This window comes from Abrus precatorius, unplaced genomic scaffold (genome assembly GCF_003935025.1).
Source record: "Abrus precatorius isolate BTA unplaced genomic scaffold, Abrus_2018 Scaffold2, whole genome shotgun sequence".
Lineage (NCBI taxonomy): Eukaryota > Viridiplantae > Streptophyta > Magnoliopsida > Fabales > Fabaceae > Abrus > Abrus precatorius.
This window is the reverse complement of record NW_020874362.1, coordinates 6,808,076-6,829,602: the sequence shown is the minus strand read 5'-3', so window position 1 is coordinate 6,829,602 and position 21,527 is coordinate 6,808,076. Positions and strand designations below refer to the sequence as shown.

The window sequence follows — 21,527 nt, the reverse complement described above, 5'->3', positions numbered from 1 at the left end:
GTAGAGTGCTAGGAATTTTATCATAAACCAGCTTAGCAAAGTTTATAGATGTAAGAATTTGTATTGGCATAAATATGTAACATTGTTTTAAAGTACCAAGTTTACTTGTGATCAAGTTCACGCCTATTATTCAAATATGGTATCCACTATATATATAAATATTCTTTTATATTAATAAAAATCTAATATCCTCGAAAACAAGCTTAACTATTTCTTTTTCAATTATTTTTTAATTTTGTCCTTTATAATTTTCTCTTTTATTTTAAAAGCTATCAATTTATTCATCATTACCAACATCATACTCAACGATTTATAAACATATAGAAGTAAAAAAAATTGCTCAATAAAACACTGCAATCATTATCAAATAAACAATGTTAATTTTTATAATGTTATTAAAATTTTGAATATGACATTGTACACTGAATTATTAAATAAACAATGCTAATTTTTATTATGTTATTAAAAATTTGAATATGACATTATATTAAATTATTATCTAATTGTTTGAGTTTCAGAAAACATAATTGTGTTAAATACTGAAAAAAAGTTGCCACCCATAGGAAATTTACTTAGCTTATATATAATTGCTTCCAATGAAAAATACAGGTACTCTAAACCAAAATTTATCCAATTATTGATATTAGATAGTTATATATACAAAATCAGATAAAACTATAAAAGATCATAAAATTGAATATCTACATAAAGTACCTAAATATGCTATTCTTCTCAACAATGTGCTTTTCTATCAGTCAATCAAATTGGTCCTAACAGAAAATCACGCTAAAGACACCAAGCTCAAAGTATACCTCAATATTAGTAGCAGCAAAACCAAAATTAAATCTCAGTGCTTCACGGTAATGTGACTGGCTACTCCATGTGGACTTTACCACCTATGAATAATCATGCAGGCACGTATAATTAACAAATCCTGCCACTTCAATTGATCATTTGCCCCTTAAAGGTATTGAAGCTTTTAGCCAAAAGAAAATGCGGGGATTGGGGAGCTTAAGCACACATTAACTAGAGCCCACACATGATGGAGCAAATTTCAAACCCAAGATGGTGTTAAGCAAAAAGTCCATTAAATAAATGCAGGTCGCCTCAATTTGGTGTTAGAGCGTGGTACGGTCCAGCCAGGTTATATGCTGAGATGGAGCATTGACAACAGAACAAGTTTTTTATCCAATTAGTTTAAGTCTATCCTTTAATTAGTCTCCTCTATGGAGAAACATGCCTACTACTATTTTACTTACATGGTGGCAACAGCTGATTATAACTGAAAAACAAAATTCACAATGGTAGCAGGAAGCTATGAGGATGTTTGTAATAAGGGTGTGGACAAATGATTATGAGAGGCAGCTCCTTCAAAGAAGTTAGTAATTTTCATAATCATGCAAAACTGATATTTCAGCTCCATATTCATCATCAAAGGTACTAGGATGAGGCTGGCAAATGAATCATCCTTTGATTGAAATGGCATTTGCTCCCATTATTTATTCATAGACTTGGAAGTAGCCCACTTAAAGTAACCACAATTTGCTTCGGGATTAGATGCAGGACCCTGTAAGTAGAAAAACAAGTTAACATTCACCACCTAAACTACATGGGTGGTGATGCACAAATTATGAAATGAGAGACCAAAACAGGACAAGGTGTAAAACAGAAGATTATCTAACCTATCAGCAGTTGTGGCTACAATATAACTTATGGAAAACACATGAGAAGCTCAAACATAGCTAATTGAAATCCAATCCTTCTCTTCAAATAAGTGACGCCTATTACTTTTCTTCTAAACATATGGTGCAAGTGTTCTACTTCATACAAGAGTAAAACCTTATTTTGGTCCTTAAAATCAATCTACTCCCTAAAAGTTAAAATTCTAAATTTATTCTTTCTTCTGTCCAAGGATTAACAGTGTTAACTGCTAACTCAGCTAAGCAGCCAATTTACACAGTTATCTCTACTTTTCTTTTGTCCCTTCCACTTCCATCCTTCTCTCTTAACTCAAACCTGTTGAATTTGAGCTTTCAGCCTAATTCAATAACAAAAACTAACTTGTAAGGTGAGGATTACTTTAACCTCTATAAGCTATTATATAGCCGTATAATCAATGTGAGCAATGTTGTTAAAATCACAATTTTAATCGCAAGATCGTACGATATGTACCCTGCTCTGCAATCTTGATCGGAACTAGGCAGAAAACAGCAAGAGTGGGAAAGATCCCGATCTTTCTCCTTAGGATCATAGGATCAATGATCCGATCCGATCTTGGTGCGCGGGTTTTTGCAACCCAATTTTTAAAAACATTTCTAGAGCATTTTTTACCCCATTTTAGAGTTCTCTCTCAAGCAACAACACTCATTCTCTCATCTCTCTGTTTTGAACCGTGCGACGAAGGCTGTTTGTGGATTTGGGTTTTGATTCTACGACTTCTACAGTGTGGGTTTCCGCTGTTCTTTCCTTTCTTCTTCCCATTGGTTTTGTATTGGTGGGTGTTTGTTGTTCCAGTTTACTGTTCTGGTTCACTACCCTGCTCCACAGTTCTGTGTGAGTGTAGGTGGTTCTACATAGGTGGGTCTCAGTTCTTCATTTTTCCTATGTTTTTGTTCTTTCATTGCTGCGTGGCGGCTAATATTAGAAATGAAGTTGGTGACAATAGAAAAGGGAAGGGGATTCAATCATAGTTATCAATAGCGGCCGCAATCGTGGCAGAACGGAGCGGAGCGGCACAGTTCCGCTATGGCGACCATATAGCGTCACGGTTCAGTGTCGCGGATGTCACACCGCGTATAGAGGCCAAAAATCGCCGCTGTAGCGGCCCCTATGCTGTTCTCCCTAAAAATTCTGAATCTGCCTTCTATTTTTTTAACTTTGGGGGCTTTTTAGGGGGACAATATTGGGATTTTGGCCCCCTTTTATTTTCTGAATCTTCTCCCTCCCTCTCGCAAACCCTAGCCCCTCAACTCACCTTTCAACTCTCTCCCTCAGCTCTCCTCTTAGCTCTTCTCTCATTTCTCATTTCATCTCTTTTCTCTCTGTTTCCATCGCTGGAGTGTGGTCTTCATCTCTGCCGAGGCTTCTAACAAGAAAGGGAGGTTTTCTGGCCATCTTCATCGTCTCCGGTGAAGCCTATAATGTGACCCAAATTATTTTGAGTCATTTTCTTTATCTCTTGTCGTCGTGTTCAAGGTCAGCGAAGCTTCCAACATCACCCAAACACTTTCAGGTCTTCTCCATCTCTGACAAACTGCACATTTTTCGATGACTGAACTTTTTTTTTCTATTTTTCTTTTCTGGTCTTTTATTTCCTTCTCTGTTTTGATTCTCCTACTTTGTTTTGTTTCAAATTTCAAAGCTTCAAGTAGAAGTAAGGGTTGCTCCTACACCCTTTGCTTTTTGTTATTTATTTCCTTCTCTATTTTGATTCCCCTACTTTGTTCTTTTTTCAAATTTCAAAGCTTCAAGTAGAAGTAATGGCTGCTCCTGCACCTTTTGCTTTTTGTTATTTATTTTCTTCCTTTTTTGGTTTTGTTCCACATTTGCATATTAGTTTTATATTTTTCAGCATGTATGTGTGTATGAAAACTTCATAATAGCGGTCATCTTGCTACCGCTATTCCCGCTATAGTGTTTTTGAGGTTGGCCGCTCCGCGCCACTATCAGGGATTAACTACTATGGATTCAATCAAGTAGAGTTGCAGGAAGTGAAATTGTTGGTAGAAGTAGAACTTTGAGATCAAAATCAAACAATACTGCTGGAAAAAGAAATGATGTAGCGTAGAATCGTAGTGTTTCTGTTTTTAAAAATACTAGAAAAATTAAATGTAAATATTGTGAGAATGAATATACTGGAGGAATTTATTGTTTCAAACATCATTTGTCAAGAACAAAGCAAAGTATTGGAGCTTACATGGCTGTCTCTGATGATGTTCAAAGACAAATGCGGGACATTGTTAAATTGTAAGGAAAATTCATAAAAAAACAAACACACAACAAGAGCTTGAAGGAAAGGGAATAAGTGATGTTGGTAAATTTGAAAATGAGAACAAAAGAAAAATACAAGGTGATGTTGAAAGTCCAGCAACTCTTCTCAAGGAAAAAGGAGTGATCACTCAAGCTACAATCAATTTAATTTTTAAGCAAGGTTTGAGAGAGGATGTATGTTCAGAAATTGCTTCATTTTTTTACAATAATGCAATATCTTTGAATTTTGTAAAGAGTGAAGAATTTAAAAAGATGTGTGAGAAGATTGCTTTACATGGAATTAGATTTAAGCCACCGTCCTACCATGAAATTCGAGTAAAATATTTGAACCAAAAAGTTAGTAAGACAAATATCATTTTAGAAGAGCACAAAGCTACATGAAAAAAAAAATGCACCATAATGATTGATGGATAGATCGACAAAAGGAGGACTATACTTAATTTTTTGGTAAATAGTCCTACAGGAACTATGTTTTTGAAGTCTATTGATGCATTTGACATATGAAAAATAGCAAACAAAATTTTTAAGATAATAGATGATGTTGAAGATGTTGGAGAAGCAAATGTGGTACAAATTGTGATAGATAATGCTGCAAATTATAAGGCAACAAAGAGAAATGTTGATGAGAAGAGGAAAAAGCTTCATGGGACACCTTGTGCTGCACATTGTATTGATTTTATGTTGGAGAATTTTGAAAAGAAGATTCCATTATATAAAGAAACTATTGCAAACAGGAAAAAAATTTACAATTTACAACTATTCTAAAATTGGCTTTATATCTTTGTTGCATTACCTTACTTAAGGTACAAATTTAATTAGACCTGCAACTAAATGTTTTGCAACTTCTTACTTGACTTTGGAATGCTTGAATGATAATAAAGAATTATTATTGAGAATGTTTACATCCAAAGAATGGAAGGATAATAAGTTTGCCAAAACTAAAGACGAAATAGTTATTGAAAATCTAGTTATAAATAAAGAGTTTTGGAAAGATATCGTGAATTGTTTAAATGGTGCTTATCCCTTAATTAGAGTGTTGCGTAAGGTAGATTTAGAGGACAAGTCAGTCATGGGTTTCATTTATTAGGAAATGGATTGAACCAAAAGAGAAGATTTCAGTAAAATTCAATGGTGTTAAAAAAAGGTATATTAGACTCTAATGTGGATGATATTGATAAAGATGACTATTTGGAAAATGATTATCCTGATTAGGACTTGCAAAATTTATTGTAATGATTATTACTAGTTTGATTAATTATGTGTTGTATTGGATCTAAAATCTATGACTATTAAGTTATGTTTAATTAAATTATGTGATTTAGATGTTAATTTCCTTATGTATGTTATTTTTTATGCTTATATATATATTTAAGTATAGCTTGATATGTTTAGTAGGATCTTACAATCTATTTTACAATCCCACGATTTACAATTTTTGACCCCCCTTTCAATTCTAGGTAACATCCCAATCTTGACAACATTGAATCTAAGACTTCAATACACCCCCTCATGCTCAAGATTGAACATCTAAAGTGTGGAAAAACACTAAGAAAGCTACATGACCAGGTATGTTGCATTGAGAAAATCCGCAAGGGTAGGTTAATTGCACTGAAAAAAGTTGTGGGACTAATTTTTTTTTCAGTCAAGGGTGACCCAATATTGGATCTACAATAGGCTTTAAGTATCATGTTGATGTTCGGCTTTAAGCCTAACTCAACCTCAAAAGCTTCATAAAGTGAGAATTGCTTTAACTTTTGTACGCTCTTATTTAGCCATATCTAAAGTCAATGTGGGACTTCAACAAAACACACTAGCAAAACCCATGAGCCTCCCTCATCCTTTGCAGTGAGCCATGTTTTCAAAGACAATAAACCAAAGCATGTTGATCCAGTTGGAATTGAATTGAAGGGATTCTTAGCATCACAATTACTACAATCCTTTGCATTACAAACTAGCCAGCCACATTCTCTGTCATTCCATGGATCTTCTTCCCCTTGAGCACTCAACACTTTCTTTTCCTTTGTCAGGGGTTTTCTTTCAATTGATCCAGTTATAGTATCCACTCCATCAAATTCCTTTTCCAGAGCATCATCAAAGTTGACATTGAAAGTGATAAATGGATATGTCTAGCATCATTATCCTGTACATTGTCACAATCCTCAACCTTATGGATACTCTATACACTCAATACAGACTCAATGGTGCATTCAAATTTTAATAAAAAGGAGAGTAAGACCATCTGATCTAGTAGGTGTGATCAAACTCACTTAGAGTATTGGACTTCTTTTCCACAGTGACATCTTGTTTGGTTCTTGTCCCTTAGTTTTTTGGTTTGTATGCTCCTCTTATTTGGCTGCTGCCCTGGTTTATTTGGTTGCTACACTATTCTGTCTTTTCTTGGTTTCTCTCAGGCAGAATCTCCCAAAGAAATTTTCAAGGTGATTGATACATATAGTATCAAAGGGACCTGCAGAGCAAGAATATACCAAGAAGAAAGAATAGAAAGGGGTAAACAATGAAGGAATTCTGAGAGCTATGCTCCCCCAGCAAGAGAGAATCTCTCTGCCCCAAAATATCAATTCAAATCCTAGGATACCCCTCTCCATACAAGTAGCACTCAATATAACAGAATTAGCTTGCCCATTCCTTCCCATCCTCACTAACTAACTTATTACAAATTTTCCCATGTGCCCCTAACTCCTGATTCTATTACAAAATAATTCCCCCCTCACACATTAAGGCCTAATAGTCTTGGATCTACGCTGGTAGACCTTTCTCCATCTAGAGGATGGGGCACAATTCCTATCAATATCTACATGTTCTCTCACTTTTCTCTCTTTTAGCATACCTCATTCTTGTAATTCAACAATTTGTCTACTTCTATTTTGATCTTGAAATTTCGATTCAAGTGCTTCTGATCACTAAACTAATAATCTATCTTTCCTTTCAAATTCAGATTATATTCAAATCCCTAATGAGTTTCTTCATCAAAAAGACAGAAAGAATTTGGGAGGAAAAGCAACGTAGTTTTCAGTATGCAGTATCCAAGGATGAGGATTTGTGGTACAAAATTTAGCTTATTCTCGGAAAATGTGGCATGTTGATGGGAAAATAGGGATAACTGCGAAAATTGGATCATTGACTGATTTAGAAGTTAACACTGCTAATCTTTAAAGGGATGGAGAAATGACAGAAAATTGGTACTTTAAATTTTCAGAACTTTATTGATAAAATTTATTTTTTAAGGAATATGGTAAGATTTTATACTCTTTATAATATTGTCAATGGATGCTAACTCTATATAAAAATATAATATATACCTGTACTTCAAACCCTTTTAGCTTTGTGATTATGGCTACTTAGTTCCGATAGTTTCTATTAGAACAATGTATCCTTCTAAATATTTGAAAAAATAATTGATCTCAACTCTATATTTCACTGATTCAAGCATAGTGAACTACTGTTCTTAATTATGTATCCTCCCACCTGCCCCCACCCACCAAACATATAAACTTCAGTGATTAATTGCTTTAAACAATATCTTTGTTAATCCTTGCAAAATGAATTAAGTATAGCCTTTAAATGGGTTAGAACTTAGAAGCATAGTGCCTAAAACCATTAAATAGAAACAGATTACCTCAGCACGAGCACAAACATAGAATCTGCGTCCAAAATTAGATCCTTGTTTCTTTACCACCCGGGCAATACAAGGTTCTTTATGGCCCTTGCAAACAGGTATACTGTTCTGCATCAATTTTTGTATCCGTTGCCACTCTAGTGAAGCCACATTACTCTTTTCTTCCTTTGTGGAGCTACCATTTGGTTCAGCTAAATCCTGATGACATGCATCACTATCCAACTCATATTGCTTTGGACTGCTATTATGATCAAAAACTGTAGAAGTTTTGTGCAAATGAGGATTGGGTTGAGAGGGTTCTGCCTGATTATTTGAGTAATCAGTACATGGGTCATTGACACCATTGTCAAGATGTGTACTTTTCTGAAAAAATGACCAAAGTGAGAGTTGGGATGAGTGACTATTTCTTGCTTTTTTCTTGGATTTATTACATTTCCTAGTTATTGATTTTTCATATTCACTTCCTGATTTAGAAACAGCCTCCTGAGATGAACCTCCAGAAAGTTCATTTGCCTCCAAAATGCCACCTTCATAATCCTGGCTTGGAGGAAAATGACACTCATTTAGTCTTGTGGCAGAACCAGCTTTGTTAACTGCTGTTTCACTCCCACAAGTACTACCAATTGCAATGCCTTCATGTATTATTTTGCATGACTTCATTCGTTCAGAAGCTTGCCTTTTCATCAACACTGACACTGCAAGAGGAGGTTCAGAAACAATATGCATTAACATCATATTGAGTATGGACAGTAATTCTCATCCAAAGCAGAAACGATGTTTTGTACCTAGAGTTTGCTGTATGCCATGAACCATGGGAACATATCTAGCAGACAAGGAAGGAGTACTATGCTGAGGGACCTCAGGAATTTCATGTAAAGTCATATAAACTGGAGCATGATCGGATCCTTCCAGTTTAATGCTACGTCCTCCCTCCTTCCATCTATGGGCACTGAGCAAATCACAAAAGACTGTTAAAACTACTATCCTAGCCCCCAGGCTGTCATGCAGAACATATGTTTGCAAATCTTGAACCATTTGATATAGTACTGGTGAAGAACCACTAGGAGTGAAAAAAAAAAGGTATAAATATGATATTATTCCTAGTGGTATTATGTATAAATGTGTCATGTAAAATGATATTATTCAATACATAAGGCATGTTATGGTATCACCCAGCACCTAACGTTAACATCCAAAAAGATAAAAAATAAAACAACCATCTAGGTTCAAAGACAAATTAGCAATATATTCCACGAGCAATGCTTGCATCTTACCTCAGTATGCTTTCTGATTTACACCGTTTGTACTGTGTCATAATGTCACATTCCTTAACATGGCATCTTATAAAACTATGGCATTGCAGGTCATCTGATTCATGTAAGCATGAACCAGCACACAGAATATGGTCAATCCTACTCCCAAAGTTAAATACTTCAGCACCTGTATTTTGTGGCCAACAGGTGTATGCTTCTCTTCTGCATAAAATCTCAATATGTACAATATGACTAAATAAGATTAATACTCATCATATTGAAGATGTAACCACAAATATGAAAAACACACAGTATAATTTGAAAGGAAGATGCAGGAAAAAGGGAAAATACAGAGATGGGGCAATGACTAGCCAAATAACAACTGCATGCCTAGAAAAATGTGTCACAGAGACTAAAAATAAGAATTAAAGTTGAAACATAGTTTAATATTTTCAAGCAATCCATTTTTATAATCCAACAATAATCAAGCCTTATCCCACTAGGTAAAGTCCATTACATAGATTATACAACGTCATTGAATACAGTGAAAAACTAAATTTTGTCTGAAATATTATTTACAATAGATTTCTTTTAATAATTTTTTCTAAAATTATATTAGGTCTTCTTCTACCCCTTTTCATTGAACTAAACATCATCCCATCCACTCTTCTTATTAGTGATTCTAATTTCCTTCTTTGAACATGTTCAAATCATTTAAAGTGATTTTGTCAACTCTTCCATAATAAGAACTACTATAATATTCCTCGTAGATTATTATTTCTTATCTTGTCCATTTTCGTGAGACCATTAATCCATCTTTGTATCCTTATTTTTGTAACTCCTATTTTTTTCTCATATTATTTCTTTAAAGGTCAATATTCACTACCATATAAGATAGTTGGTCATTAATAGTGTGATAGAATTTTTCTTTTAATTTGATAAGTATTTTACTATCACAAATAACTCTTAATGTCTTTTTCCATTTTAACCACCTAACTTGTATTATATGAATAATACCTGCATTAATTTATCCATAATTCCTTAGAATCGATCCCAAATAGCTAAACTTAAATACTACACTATTTTGAATTTTAACTTCCATTACATAATCATTGTTTTTTTCTTCAATCATAAATGTCATCTGCAAAGAACATACACTTGAGGATAATTTTTTGTATATCATTAGTAAGCACATCTAAGACTAGCTTAAACAATTAATGACTCAAAACAGAACTCTAATGTAAACTTATTCCTATAAGGAAGTTCTTAAATACAACTTTAGGAGTTTTCACATGTGTAGTTAACCACTTAACCCATTATAGATGTCTTATATAGTACGAATATATGTTACACAAACTCCTTTTTTTCTAAAGTATTTTACAATACTTTTCTTGATTCACAGTCATATATATTTTCTAAATCAATAAAAATCATGAAAATGTTTCTCTTTGTACTGGTATTTTTTTTATCAACTTTCGTTAAAGGTATATAGCTTCTATTGTCAACTTTTCTAACATAAAACTAAATTAATTATCTTCAATCTTAGTTTCTTCTCTTAGTATGTGTTCAATCACCTTTTCCCATAATTTCAGTGTTAACTAAAATTTTTTATCCCTCTATAATTTGCACAATTTCACATATCATCCTATTATAGTATAGACGAATCTAAGTAGTTTTTCTCTACTCATCTAGCATATTCTTAGATCTCAAAATCTCATTAAAGAGTGTAGAAAGTTAACAAATTCCTTGTTCTCTCATACATTTCCAAACTTCAATAAGAATACTAATCCTCTTAAGGGATTCTTTTATTTCTCCAACTTGAATTATGTGATAATATGCAAAATTTACTTAATCTGTTTGAGTTTATAATCCTTCTATATTTTCATTCGCTCTTTTCCCATCATTAAGAGTGACTTCAATTTGAAATCAATATAATCCCATATAAAGATAAAAGATATTAATATATTATACCCATATATACACATGAAAAGAAAAGATGGCAAGACTGAAAGATTTTACAAATTGAATGTTATGAGTAATTGTATTAGGATTAGGTTATATATTGTTATGAGTAGTCGTAATGGACCTAGCCCATTAATGCTTATGTACATCTCTATTCGTGTGTGTATTAGGTAGGGTCTCTACACATAGTAGAGTATCCAATTCAAGCTCTCTCTCTCCCTCTATCTCTTTCTATAGATAGAATTAAAACATCCTCCATTTTCAAATGAGGCAATGTTCAATAGGTATCAATATCACGGGGTGCACATCAATATTTGATATGTAACAAAACAGGTAACTCAAACACCCATACCTATCAGGATGTTTTGCTCTGAACACATCAGAAAATTGGCCTCCATTTTCAATTAACATTGATTTGAACCATCTTCTAAACCTACATATGAATTCAGGCAAAGTGTTGAGATAATATCAGCATATTAGACATTAAAAATACGTCAATGAATTCTGGGAATCAGCTTACTCGTTATTATCAAAATCAGGTCCTGCATCACATCGATCAATTGCAAATGGTGCAATATTGAGATCACCAACAACAAATATTTTCCTTCCCTGATGCAGGAGAGACTCCAATCTTTTCTATTAAAGAGATTATCAACATCAATCAAACAGAAAACAAAAGAAAACAGAGCCACCAAAGGTGAATACTGACCATAAATTTAAAAAGTAGAGTTTCCGTTTTTTGACAGTTTAGTATTCATTGAGTCATACTATTTACAGGTAACACAAAAGAAATAGTAATGATACTAATTTTGAAAAACTAGCTTTAGAGTATCTTAAACCATAAACATAATCTGATGGACAAACATAATTTTGCAACGCAATGACTTATGTATTTGGTCATATCATTCATTGATTCCATTACCATAGAAACATTTCAAATACCTGTAATATCCTGTAAAATTTTTGCTTAAACTGAATCCTTTCCATGTCATCACTTCCAGCTCGAGGCCCATACACATTGAAAAGAACTGAACAGATTTAAACACAAGTACACAAATATAAATTTCTTTTAAAGAAGAAAAACCAGGGACAATGATTAATTCCTAAGAAATATAAATATCATTCTTTCTAGTCACATTCATGAACTTTTATATTGCATCACACATCGGAAAAAGGTAATCAAGGGAGCCATCTTTCAAAAATTTTCCTTTAACTAGATATATGTTGATAGTAGGCACACACAGAGAATACTCACCAAAGTGACTGTGATCTGTGATAATGCATCGTCCCTCACAATCAACACTTAAAAGCTCATCTTTTGAAAATTCCTCAAGATCTTCCACCAAGAATGACAATTCGTCTTTGCTAGTTTGAGAGTTTCCCATAAGACCAGTGAAGCCTTCCTCTGCCGCCAGGGGCAAGGCCACTTCATTACTTGAAAATGCAGACTTTACACGACAAAATGTAATAACACCTGCACACTCAACCCAATTTACCACCAAAGAATTACGATTTAGAGTTGTCAAGGTCATAAGCATAATTAAGCAAGAGTTTCGTTCATCTTGACAACTCCTCTTGGCAACATTAAACTAGATTTTCAACTGCCACAAAGGAACACCCTCTCCGGTGGGCATTAATCCATAAATTATAATAAAGAAAATTTTCCTTTAAGACCCATTTAAAACATTGGAATTGAGTGGGGGCCGGATCCAATAATGCAGGAGAGAGTGAGTTTAAGTTTGAGTAATTTTTTGTCTTAAGAAAACCATGGCAATTAGACTCATAACCCTCTTGCTCTTCCTTTAACGTGTTGCTAACACACCACAGTTGGCCTTTAATATCTAACGAAAAAGAATCCCCACAGCAATAAAATTACTTTACATAAATTCATCTGAATTTTGTTACTTAATCAACTGATTTGGTTTAGAATGAAAGTGAAAGAAGAGGTTACCGGAATAACCGGTTCGGCCCTTCTCGGAGGTGCGGGTGCAGGAAAAGAATGATTCGTATCCATCGGCCATCACCAAATCGGCTGTGACTTCCTGCCTCCTTAGTTTAGTCTCCTGTGAAGATGTGAATAGTGAATAGGGTGATGATAAAGAAACCAAATGTTGAAGAAATGGAATTGGAAGCACCTGAAAGCAAATGATGTCTGCGTCGAATGAGTTCAGCAGATTCCGGAGAGACCCAAACTGCGCTATGCGCGGTCTCATGCCGTTCACGTTGTAACTCACTATCTTCATTCTCTCTCTCATACACTGTCACACACATTCCATTGGTTCTGCGGTGTTTTTGTTCCGTTTTGCAGAAGAGACGATGGTTAAACCCCTTCTCGCAAGTTGGAAACAGGTTTCCTAAAAATTGCAGAAAAGAATTTACAGAAGCTTTTTTTTTTATTTTAGTAAAAATTGTAGCAGTAGTTAATTCCTAAAATTTTATATCATGTTGTGTCTTTTAATTGACTTCCAAGTGGGTTTTTTTTTTTTTATTTACATATCATTTTAAAAGTTTAAAATAATATTCGATGTTCTTGTTTAATTATATTTTATCTTTATTCATTTTTTATTTTTTAATTATATGGAAACTTATATTATATAATCAAGTAATAAATTATTAAAATTTGTAATGTTTAAAAGAGACTTGTACATTATTATAAGGCACTTTTTTTTATCTGTGTTCAAGTATTTATAATCCCACACGTTTTGAATAATTTAATGCACGAATTATAATTATATTTCATAAGTAAATGGGCATGTTTAAAATATTTTTAAAAATAATACAAATATAGATGTTAACCATATTAGTTAATCTGTATGTAAGTAAAATGGATGGATAAAGTATTAAATACACAGTTTGTTTAACTTGAATATTAGTTATCATCATAATTTATAATTTAATTAAAATAACTTCAGAAATTAAAGCAAAAGTTATGTTTAATTGTATAGTTTTATTTTTAATCAGTTCTTAATCAATAAATATTTTTTAAAAATTAGTTTAATGTTAAATACAATATAAACAAAGTAATCCGATGAAAGAATTATCAATAAAAACTAATTTGTAAAATAACATAATTACTCTTGTAAAATAATTCGACGAAAGAATCAATATGTGGAGATTAATTGCCACTTTGTTTGAGACAAAATTTAAGAACGAAAGATTGTCAACATATTTATATTCTGCAACAATTTTAATTGAAAATCATCTCTCTTTTATAATATTTTAGATTTTTCAATCTTATTTTCAGATAAAACTAAAAAAAAAAATGCATATTTCTCTTAATCATTTTAACATCTTCAAAAGGTGTACTTTTAATTTTGTAAATTTTTAATAAAATTTTTATTTTTAATTTTATACCTTTTAAAAAAATTTCTTTTCAAAATTACATAACCCTAATTTCTCCATTAAAATGAGAAATACATGAAAGCGGGATAAAACCAGTTAAGTCCAATTATTTTAAAATTTAATTTTTATTATTTAAAAAATAAATAAAATATCAAATTTATGAATGAAATAAAACTTTAATTTTTATACAATTTAGAATAATTATTTTTATGGATATTATGGAGTGTTAATACTTTTACCATGCATAATTAAACTCCCAAATTTAGATTTGATTAAGCAGATAATTTTTAAAGTTTTATACGATTTTTTAATTATTGATTCGTCATTCCCAATTTTCTTCGTTGCAGCTATAGTTATTACAATGCTTAACAAATTCTCTAAAATTATTAGGTATACATTAGTATTGGATAAATGATGTCAACTGAAGAAAAGGTGAATTGGGTCGATAAAATTTTTCTGAAAAAAAATCAATTTTAGTAAAAGAAACTTTTAAAAATGAAGTAAATTTATGTGTGATAACGAATGAGATGATTTTTTTCATGGTTCGGAAGCTAGTAGACCCCTGTTCTAGTGATAGTGGGAAAAGAGTCTAGTAAGATAAATTACAATGGCAATTATTGTTGTATAGGGGTTTTAAAGAAGTGTTTAATAGTCAAAATACGCTTCTTCAAAATATTTTATGTACGAAATGGGGATGATAGCAAAGTTAGAAGGTATTAATATAAAAAATTATTTATAATAACTTGCTAAAGAAGTGACAAGAAGTATTATGATTTGAAGAATCATTAAGTAATAAAGATGGTTAACGTTTCATATATTTCATTTTCTAAAGTATTATATTGTAGTTTGAATTATTTTTTTTTAATTTTTTAATTAGGTGAAGGTGAAGTATAAATTAAAATTACGTAACTGCTGATATTAGGATTAAAATAATTTTCTTTTTGTAGGCTTTGCTAATGGTGGAACTAGTGACTTCAACGTATTAGCATATGATGAATTTAACCTCAACGATTATTATGATTAATAAAATTTGCAATTCTATTTGACTTAAGAGTTAAGACTCTCGATATTGTTATTATGTTATTATCTTTTATTAATTTAAGTAAAATAAGCAAACATTAGCTGAAATCTAACATTTTTCTGGGAATAGTAAATTTATAAATAATGTTAAAAAAATAACTTATAAAAGAAAATTATGAGAGCAATAATATAATATCTATTTATAAAATATGAATAGTAAGATAAATAATCTGATAGTTTCATTCATTTATGTATATAGTTTAATTTGAACTAAATTTATTTTTAAAACTGAATTAAAAAAAATACTTCAATTAAAATTGAATTTCTATTTTCTAATTTTAAAATTTTTTATTTCTAAATTATCCATTCATCGTTTTGTAATTTATATTTCTAACCTTTTTTAGTTTTTGATCCAATTTAAATAACATTTAAAATAATATCGTGTAACTATTTTGGTAAATTTTACGGTATCTTTAAAAATTTTCAGGATACCATACATAAACAATTATAATTAATAACATTTAAACATATGTTTAAATAATAAATTTATTTAATAATAAATTATTATATTTACTACATTTAAATAAATTAAATAATAGTTAAGTCTTTGAATAAAACCAAAGCAATCAAAATTTAAAAAAAATAATAATAATATATTAATATATTTTTATATTCTTAATTATATTATTATTAATATTTAATTATTATATTAATATATTATGTTATAATTATTTTATTTATAATAAATAGAAATTATATTATATTTGAAACTAAAAATATTTATACATTTATTTAAATAATAAATTTATTTAATAATAAATTATTATATTTGTTACATTTAAAAACACTAAAGATCAAGAATAAGATGCAAGCAAAATTAAATGAATTAAAATTTTTTAAAAAATAATAAATTATATTTTTATATTTTTAATTTTATTATTATTAATATTGAATTATATAATTATTATATCAATATATTATGTTATAATTTTTATTTATAATAAATAGAAATTACTTAAATATAAATTATATTTTATTTAAAACTAAAATTTTATAAAAAAATAATAAAAAATTTAATATATATATATATAATAATGATAATAATAAAATCATGTAATAAATAATATAATTTTAAATAAATTATATATAATAATATATTTTTTTAACTTGTTACGTATTTTTTTTTATTAGTAAAAATATTTTGAGTACAATTTTCATAAAAAATTAATAAAATTGTAAAGTCCCACACCACACCAACTATTTTTTATAACCTACACAGAGTTCCTTAATTGCAAGGCATCTTTTTGTCAACAAGGAATGAAAAACCCTTTCATATTCATTTTTGTGTCGTTTATATATCAAATTAAACTACAGCAAATGTTTTTACGCATGACATTGTTTTTATAGAAAATTTAAAAGATAATACGTAAAATTGAATTAATAATGTCCAGTATCAACAACACTTAGGTGCAAATTAAAATCCTCTCACATCAGCACATGACCGGACCGAAATGGAAATGGTAGATCATGCAGCCAATAAAGGAGTTGCAACTTATTTCCTTTTATATGATATATATGGTCTCCACAGACATGGACAAATTGAACATTATTCAACGACACAAGACAAGCACAGAGCTATATAAACTAAGAGAGATTCGTGGCCCTTCAAAAATGCAAAAATTAACACCAAGAGGGCACTGATAGTATCACTGAAGTCTAAGCAAGAATCTCATTCAAAGCCTTGGACTCCAGTTTTGCCTTCTCAAGTTCTTGCAATTGCTTTTCATTAGCCAGCTTCTTCATCCTTGCAATCTCAATGTCCTTGCTCATTTTCCTTCTGTACATTTCAGCAAAAGTGATTGGTTCCTCCAGCACAGGTTTCTCTCCCTCTCTAACCTTCAAAGGGTACACAGTTGCATTTGGTGCTGGGTTCTGAAACGTGGCTATTGACAAACGGCTAGAGTTGGAGTTAACCACCGCTTGGTGATCAGCATTCTTGAACCTTCTATTACTGAGATACTGCATTCAAAATCAATTCCGTTTTTAAATTATTCAAAAACAATATTAATTATATGCAACTTTCTTTTCACCTTTTACGTTCACGTATTCCAAATATACAATTTCAAATTCGAAAGGACACTTTTAAATGTCCCTCTCCAGGTGAAAAAAAATATGACAAAAAATTGAACCAATTATGAAACACAAAAAAAATATACGGCCAAAAGTGTGAACCGATAAACTATATATCATCTAGTGTCTTTCTAAAAACATTATAATTAAAAAGTGCGTAAATCATACTTTAAGAATTGAATAATCAATTAGAGAGAAATTTTGACATCCTTCACATTTGAATATAATGATTTTAACAAACAATTAAAAGATATCATTCATGCACTGATCGTCATTATTTTTTACGTTTTAAAAATTTGTGATGACAAGTATGCCAAAGAAAACGAGTATTAAATAATATAAAAATTTCTGATTAAATTATTAGCATGCATAATATAATGATTCCGACGAAATAATTATAGACTTATAACATTCATTATATGTTAATTAAAACTAAAATATTGAAGTGTATTTGTTAAGAGAATATCTTCTAATATAGCGCTTAAAAAATACATGCATCGTCATGTATATATTTGTCTTTTCTTTATGTATTATAATTGATTAGCATTTGGCATGCAATAACAAAAAGGAAAAATTGAGAAGGCGAAATTGGGAGTCTAGTTGTATAAATTGAACCTATAATCATAACTATGTGGGACACATAAAATTGAAGCATTAAAATTTGCATATATACTCACATGACCATGGTCTCCAAGATTGACAACGAAAGCGCCCTCCACAGGCTGAACAGTTATCCATGTCTTACCATCATCCTTTGTTGCCTGAAGGCCACCCACTTGGTCTTGAAGAAGCAAAGTGATGGTGCCAGGATCAGTGTGACGCTTAAGCCCAAGCGTGAGATCAGGTTGGGGGCATTTTGGGTAGTAATTGATCACAACTTTCTGGTCCATATCGACGCATGCTTCGGTTAGAGCCTTCTTCTCTAACCCCATTGCTTCCGATAACACCTCCAAAAGCTTGCATGCCAAACCCATCACCTTCTCGCTGTATTCCTCAGTCACCTTTCTCCACCCTTCAGGTGTGTCTGGCCACCTTGAATAGTCCCTCTCTCTTATTGGGTATGAGAAGTATGTCACAAGCTCTCTCCAATCCTTCACCGATTCCCCCTGTAAAAAAGTCCCAAGTTCACCAAACCACACCCACATCTTAGACCCTCGTTGTCTATGTATTTTTATAATTTTCACAAATTAATTATAAAATAAATGATTACTTTATATAATAAATTCAACTAAAAACAGTCTAATGATGTGACTACAATTTGTAAATAAGAGTTTGCAAATTATTTAAACATTTGAATCATGCTAAATAAGAGTTTTGATTTATATTATTTGTAAATAAAATTCAATTTATATCTTTTAAGTCACTTTGATTAAGAATGCTACAATACAAACATGAAACATCTACTCCGGCCATAAGTTATCCATGTAAAAAAAGCAATACAAACATGACAGATTATTTGTCAAGAGAAAAGAATATAGAGAAGAGAAAAAATTACGAATAATGACATTTTTAATTAAAAAATAAAAAAAGTTCTTTTATTTAGTTTTTTTTTTCATTTTATATTTATTTTCTCTCCTGGTCATTTTCTTTCCTGCAAAATTCAAAGGTGACGGCGTAATGAGAATAGTTACTTGGAGATGGCTGGAGACAATGAAGCCACCCTTTTTACCACCAGACATGTCAAAGCGAAGCTTCTCTTCAGGTGGCAAAGCGAAGAACTCTTTAGCTAGACGAGTCATTTGAGCTATAAGTTGATCATCAACACCGTGATCAACCACCTGAAATATACCCCAATCCTCGCAAGCCTCTACGATCTTCTGGCAAATCTCTGATCTGCGTCCATCAACCTCGTCGATTCCAGCCAGAGAAATAACGGGAATGTCGTTGCTGAATTCGTTGTAGGCCACTTTGGGACGCTCGTCTTCGTCCCGAACGAAACTAGATTCTAGAGTCTTCTCCTGTGAGAGGTAAGTAAGAGTTTTCACGGGTGCCATTGTATTTGTTTGATATATGATTGTTAATTTTGATGTGGCAATGTATGTGTATGTATGTCTCCGTATGATGTGTGCGCTTTGTTGTGTATTTCTATATATAGAGTGCAAGTTTGAGGGGCTGGTGTGAGAATGGAAGATGAGGTCGTGTTATATAGGGTGACGCCAAGAGTGATAGCTCCTTCTCCGTATTTTTTAGTTGTTTAATGGGACAGTCACAATGCTACCTAACTTTCTCTTCTTGTGCGTCTTGCCATAAGTTCCCACCAAACTTTCGTATCTGACTTTCTAGAAGCTAACCATTTAGCTCGATATTTGAAGCTAAAAATTAATACTATATATAATTTATATGTACTTTTTTTTATTATATACACGTACTCTTAAAAACGGCTTTTTTTCACTTATTGGGGTCATTTAAAAAAAATTTATTGATATAAGATTTCTTTAAAATAAATTCTTGTTGGTGATCTATGTGCATCAAAATCATCTAAAAAAGAGATATATAGAATTTCTTTAAAATAAATTATCGTCGGTGATCTATATGTCATCAAAATTGTCTAAAAAAGAGACAACATAAGTGATAACATGACAAGCTATAAAATCGTTGGTGATTTATATGTCATCAAAATTGTCTAAAAAGGAAACGACACAAGTGATAACATGACAAACTATCAGAGTATTGTTCTATTAATAGCCGACACAAATGATGTGAGCTACGTGACATTAAAGTCGTACAGAAAAGAGACGACATCATCACCCATCTCTTTAGCTGACATTAACGAGATGGTGATGTCACGACCCCCTTTTTGTAAGGAACCGAGAACATTGTTTGTACATTACATACTTATTTAAGATAAATAAATAATAGAGAATATAAGTATGAAATTCTCTTCTCAATTAAAATAAAACAAAGTTTCTTACAACAAATATCCAACAGAACAACATAATATTACATTTAGTTCATAATATTCAAAATACCTAAAATTATACTAAATAGTTCCCTCTACATGAGGTCTCAAAATATAAGAGAAAAAGGACTTTCATGTAATATTACTCGACCCCAGCTTCTAACATTTCTTCACTGGCCCCTCAGCCTGTGAAGTAGATGCAACACCTGCTACATCTGCTCAATTACTACCGTACGATCATCGCAGTACACACACAACGACATAGAAAGAAATGCAAGGGTGAGCTTACCAAACTTAAAATAAAATCATATATATAGAGCAAAATATTTCTCACAGCAATAATCTCATGCATTTCCAGCCCATCTAATGCACAGCATGAAAACGGTTTCCAACTGGTTTCACAGCCTAAGTAATCCAAAAGGAACCGAGCCGGTCCGGGAACGACCCATTCCGGTATCTGGATCCAGACAGCACAGCACAGCAGCTCAACATGAACTTACCGTTACACGTCTACCCACCTAAACATGTAACTCGGCTCTATAATGATGCAAAACACATATCTCAGCATGATGCACACCGCCAAAATTATTTTAACAGCTCAACTAAGGCAAGTTTATAATAGATCAGCCAAAATCTCAGCATTTTAAATCAATTAACAGCAGTTACAGCTTAGAAAATAACTTTTATTCAATAGATCTAATAAAATCATATCAAAACATCTTGAAATAGCATATTAAACCATTCAAAACATAGTTCATAGGTTAAAGTAAACTCCCCTTACCTCAGAAAGATGATTTACACTAGATCTACTGAATATTACTTGTTTTAATGCAAGATTCACCGAAGATTCAGCTTTAGAACGAAGTTTCTCCTAAGAACACCATGAACTTCTATGAGAAAGAGAAGGAGAAGAGAAACGAACGGTAAATCTAGCTTCAAACTTAAAGAAACTTACTTCAAATCCTTCAGAATAGACGTAGAATCTCAGATCTGACAAGAAATCTAAGTTTAGGAAGGTTTAATATGAGAGAAATGGTGGTATTTGGCCTTAGAACCTTTGAGAACCTTGGATAGGGGTGAAGAAATGAAAATTTCATGTGAAACCCCCTTTTTATAGAAAATTTTTGAAATTTAATGTTCACCGCCGGAATTTACTGTTCATCGCCGGAAACACTGTTCACGCTGGAAACACTGTTCAGGACACTATTCACGCCGAAAAATACTGTGCACGCGTACTGTACACGCACTGTACGCGTATGTGACGTCAGCCATGACGTCATGATGATGTCACTGA

At 31.8% G+C, this 21,527-nt stretch overlaps 2 protein-coding genes across 3 annotated transcripts; both read right to left on the bottom strand.

The window, feature by feature from the left end:
* Positions 1-1,106: 1,106 nt before the first annotated feature.
* LOC113858252 (DNA-(apurinic or apyrimidinic site) lyase 2) lies at positions 1,107-13,122 on the bottom strand. 2 transcript variants are annotated; one of them, XM_027490787.1, is made up of 10 exons: positions 12,978-13,122; positions 12,794-12,905; positions 12,098-12,316; positions 11,785-11,870; positions 11,363-11,478; positions 11,195-11,275; positions 8,902-9,102; positions 8,413-8,576; positions 7,628-8,322; positions 1,107-1,567 (listed from the first exon to the last, which is right to left on the bottom strand). In XM_027490787.1, exons 1-10 carry the CDS (start codon positions 13,095-13,097, stop codon positions 1,496-1,498), a joined length of 1,866 nt encoding a protein of 621 aa, XP_027346588.1. In that variant the 5' UTR covers positions 13,098-13,122; the 3' UTR covers positions 1,107-1,495. The 2 variants fall into 2 exon arrangements, with proteins under 2 accessions (XP_027346588.1, XP_027346590.1); XM_027490789.1 differs by having other exon boundaries at positions 8,413-8,567.
* Positions 13,123-16,898: 3,776 nt separating this feature from the next.
* LOC113858951 (naringenin,2-oxoglutarate 3-dioxygenase-like) lies at positions 16,899-19,328 on the bottom strand. Its single transcript, XM_027491763.1, has 3 exons — positions 18,966-19,328; positions 18,012-18,440; positions 16,899-17,223 (listed from the first exon to the last, which is right to left on the bottom strand). The coding sequence occupies exons 1-3, from the start codon at positions 19,326-19,328 to the stop codon at positions 16,921-16,923; spliced, it is 1,095 nt and encodes a 364-aa protein (XP_027347564.1). The 3' UTR covers positions 16,899-16,920.
* Between the last annotated feature and the right edge of the window lie 2,199 nt (positions 19,329-21,527).

Bases quoted from the DNA above. Each gene is read 5' to 3' on its own strand.
- LOC113858252 (XM_027490787.1), bottom strand. From the start codon at position 13,097: ATGAGAGAGAGAATGAAGATAGTGAGTTACAACGTGAACGGCATGAGA. The intron at 8,577-8,901 runs GTAAGATGCAAG...TGATTTGCTCAG, and splicing joins AAATCAGAAAGCATACTGAG to TGCCCATAGATGGAAGGAGG. The intron at 1,568-7,627 runs GTAATCTGTTTC...TTCTACTTACAG, and splicing joins ATGTTTGTGCTCGTGCTGAG to GGTCCTGCATCTAATCCCGA.
- LOC113858951 (XM_027491763.1), bottom strand. From the start codon at position 19,328: ATGGCACCCGTGAAAACTCTTACTTACCTCTCACAGGAGAAGACTCTA. The intron at 18,441-18,965 runs GTAACTATTCTC...ACTTTTTTACAG, and splicing joins TTGTCTCCAGCCATCTCCAA to GGGGAATCGGTGAAGGATTG. The intron at 17,224-18,011 runs GTGAGTATATAT...TTTTGAATGCAG, and splicing joins ATCTTGGAGACCATGGTCAT to TATCTCAGTAATAGAAGGTT.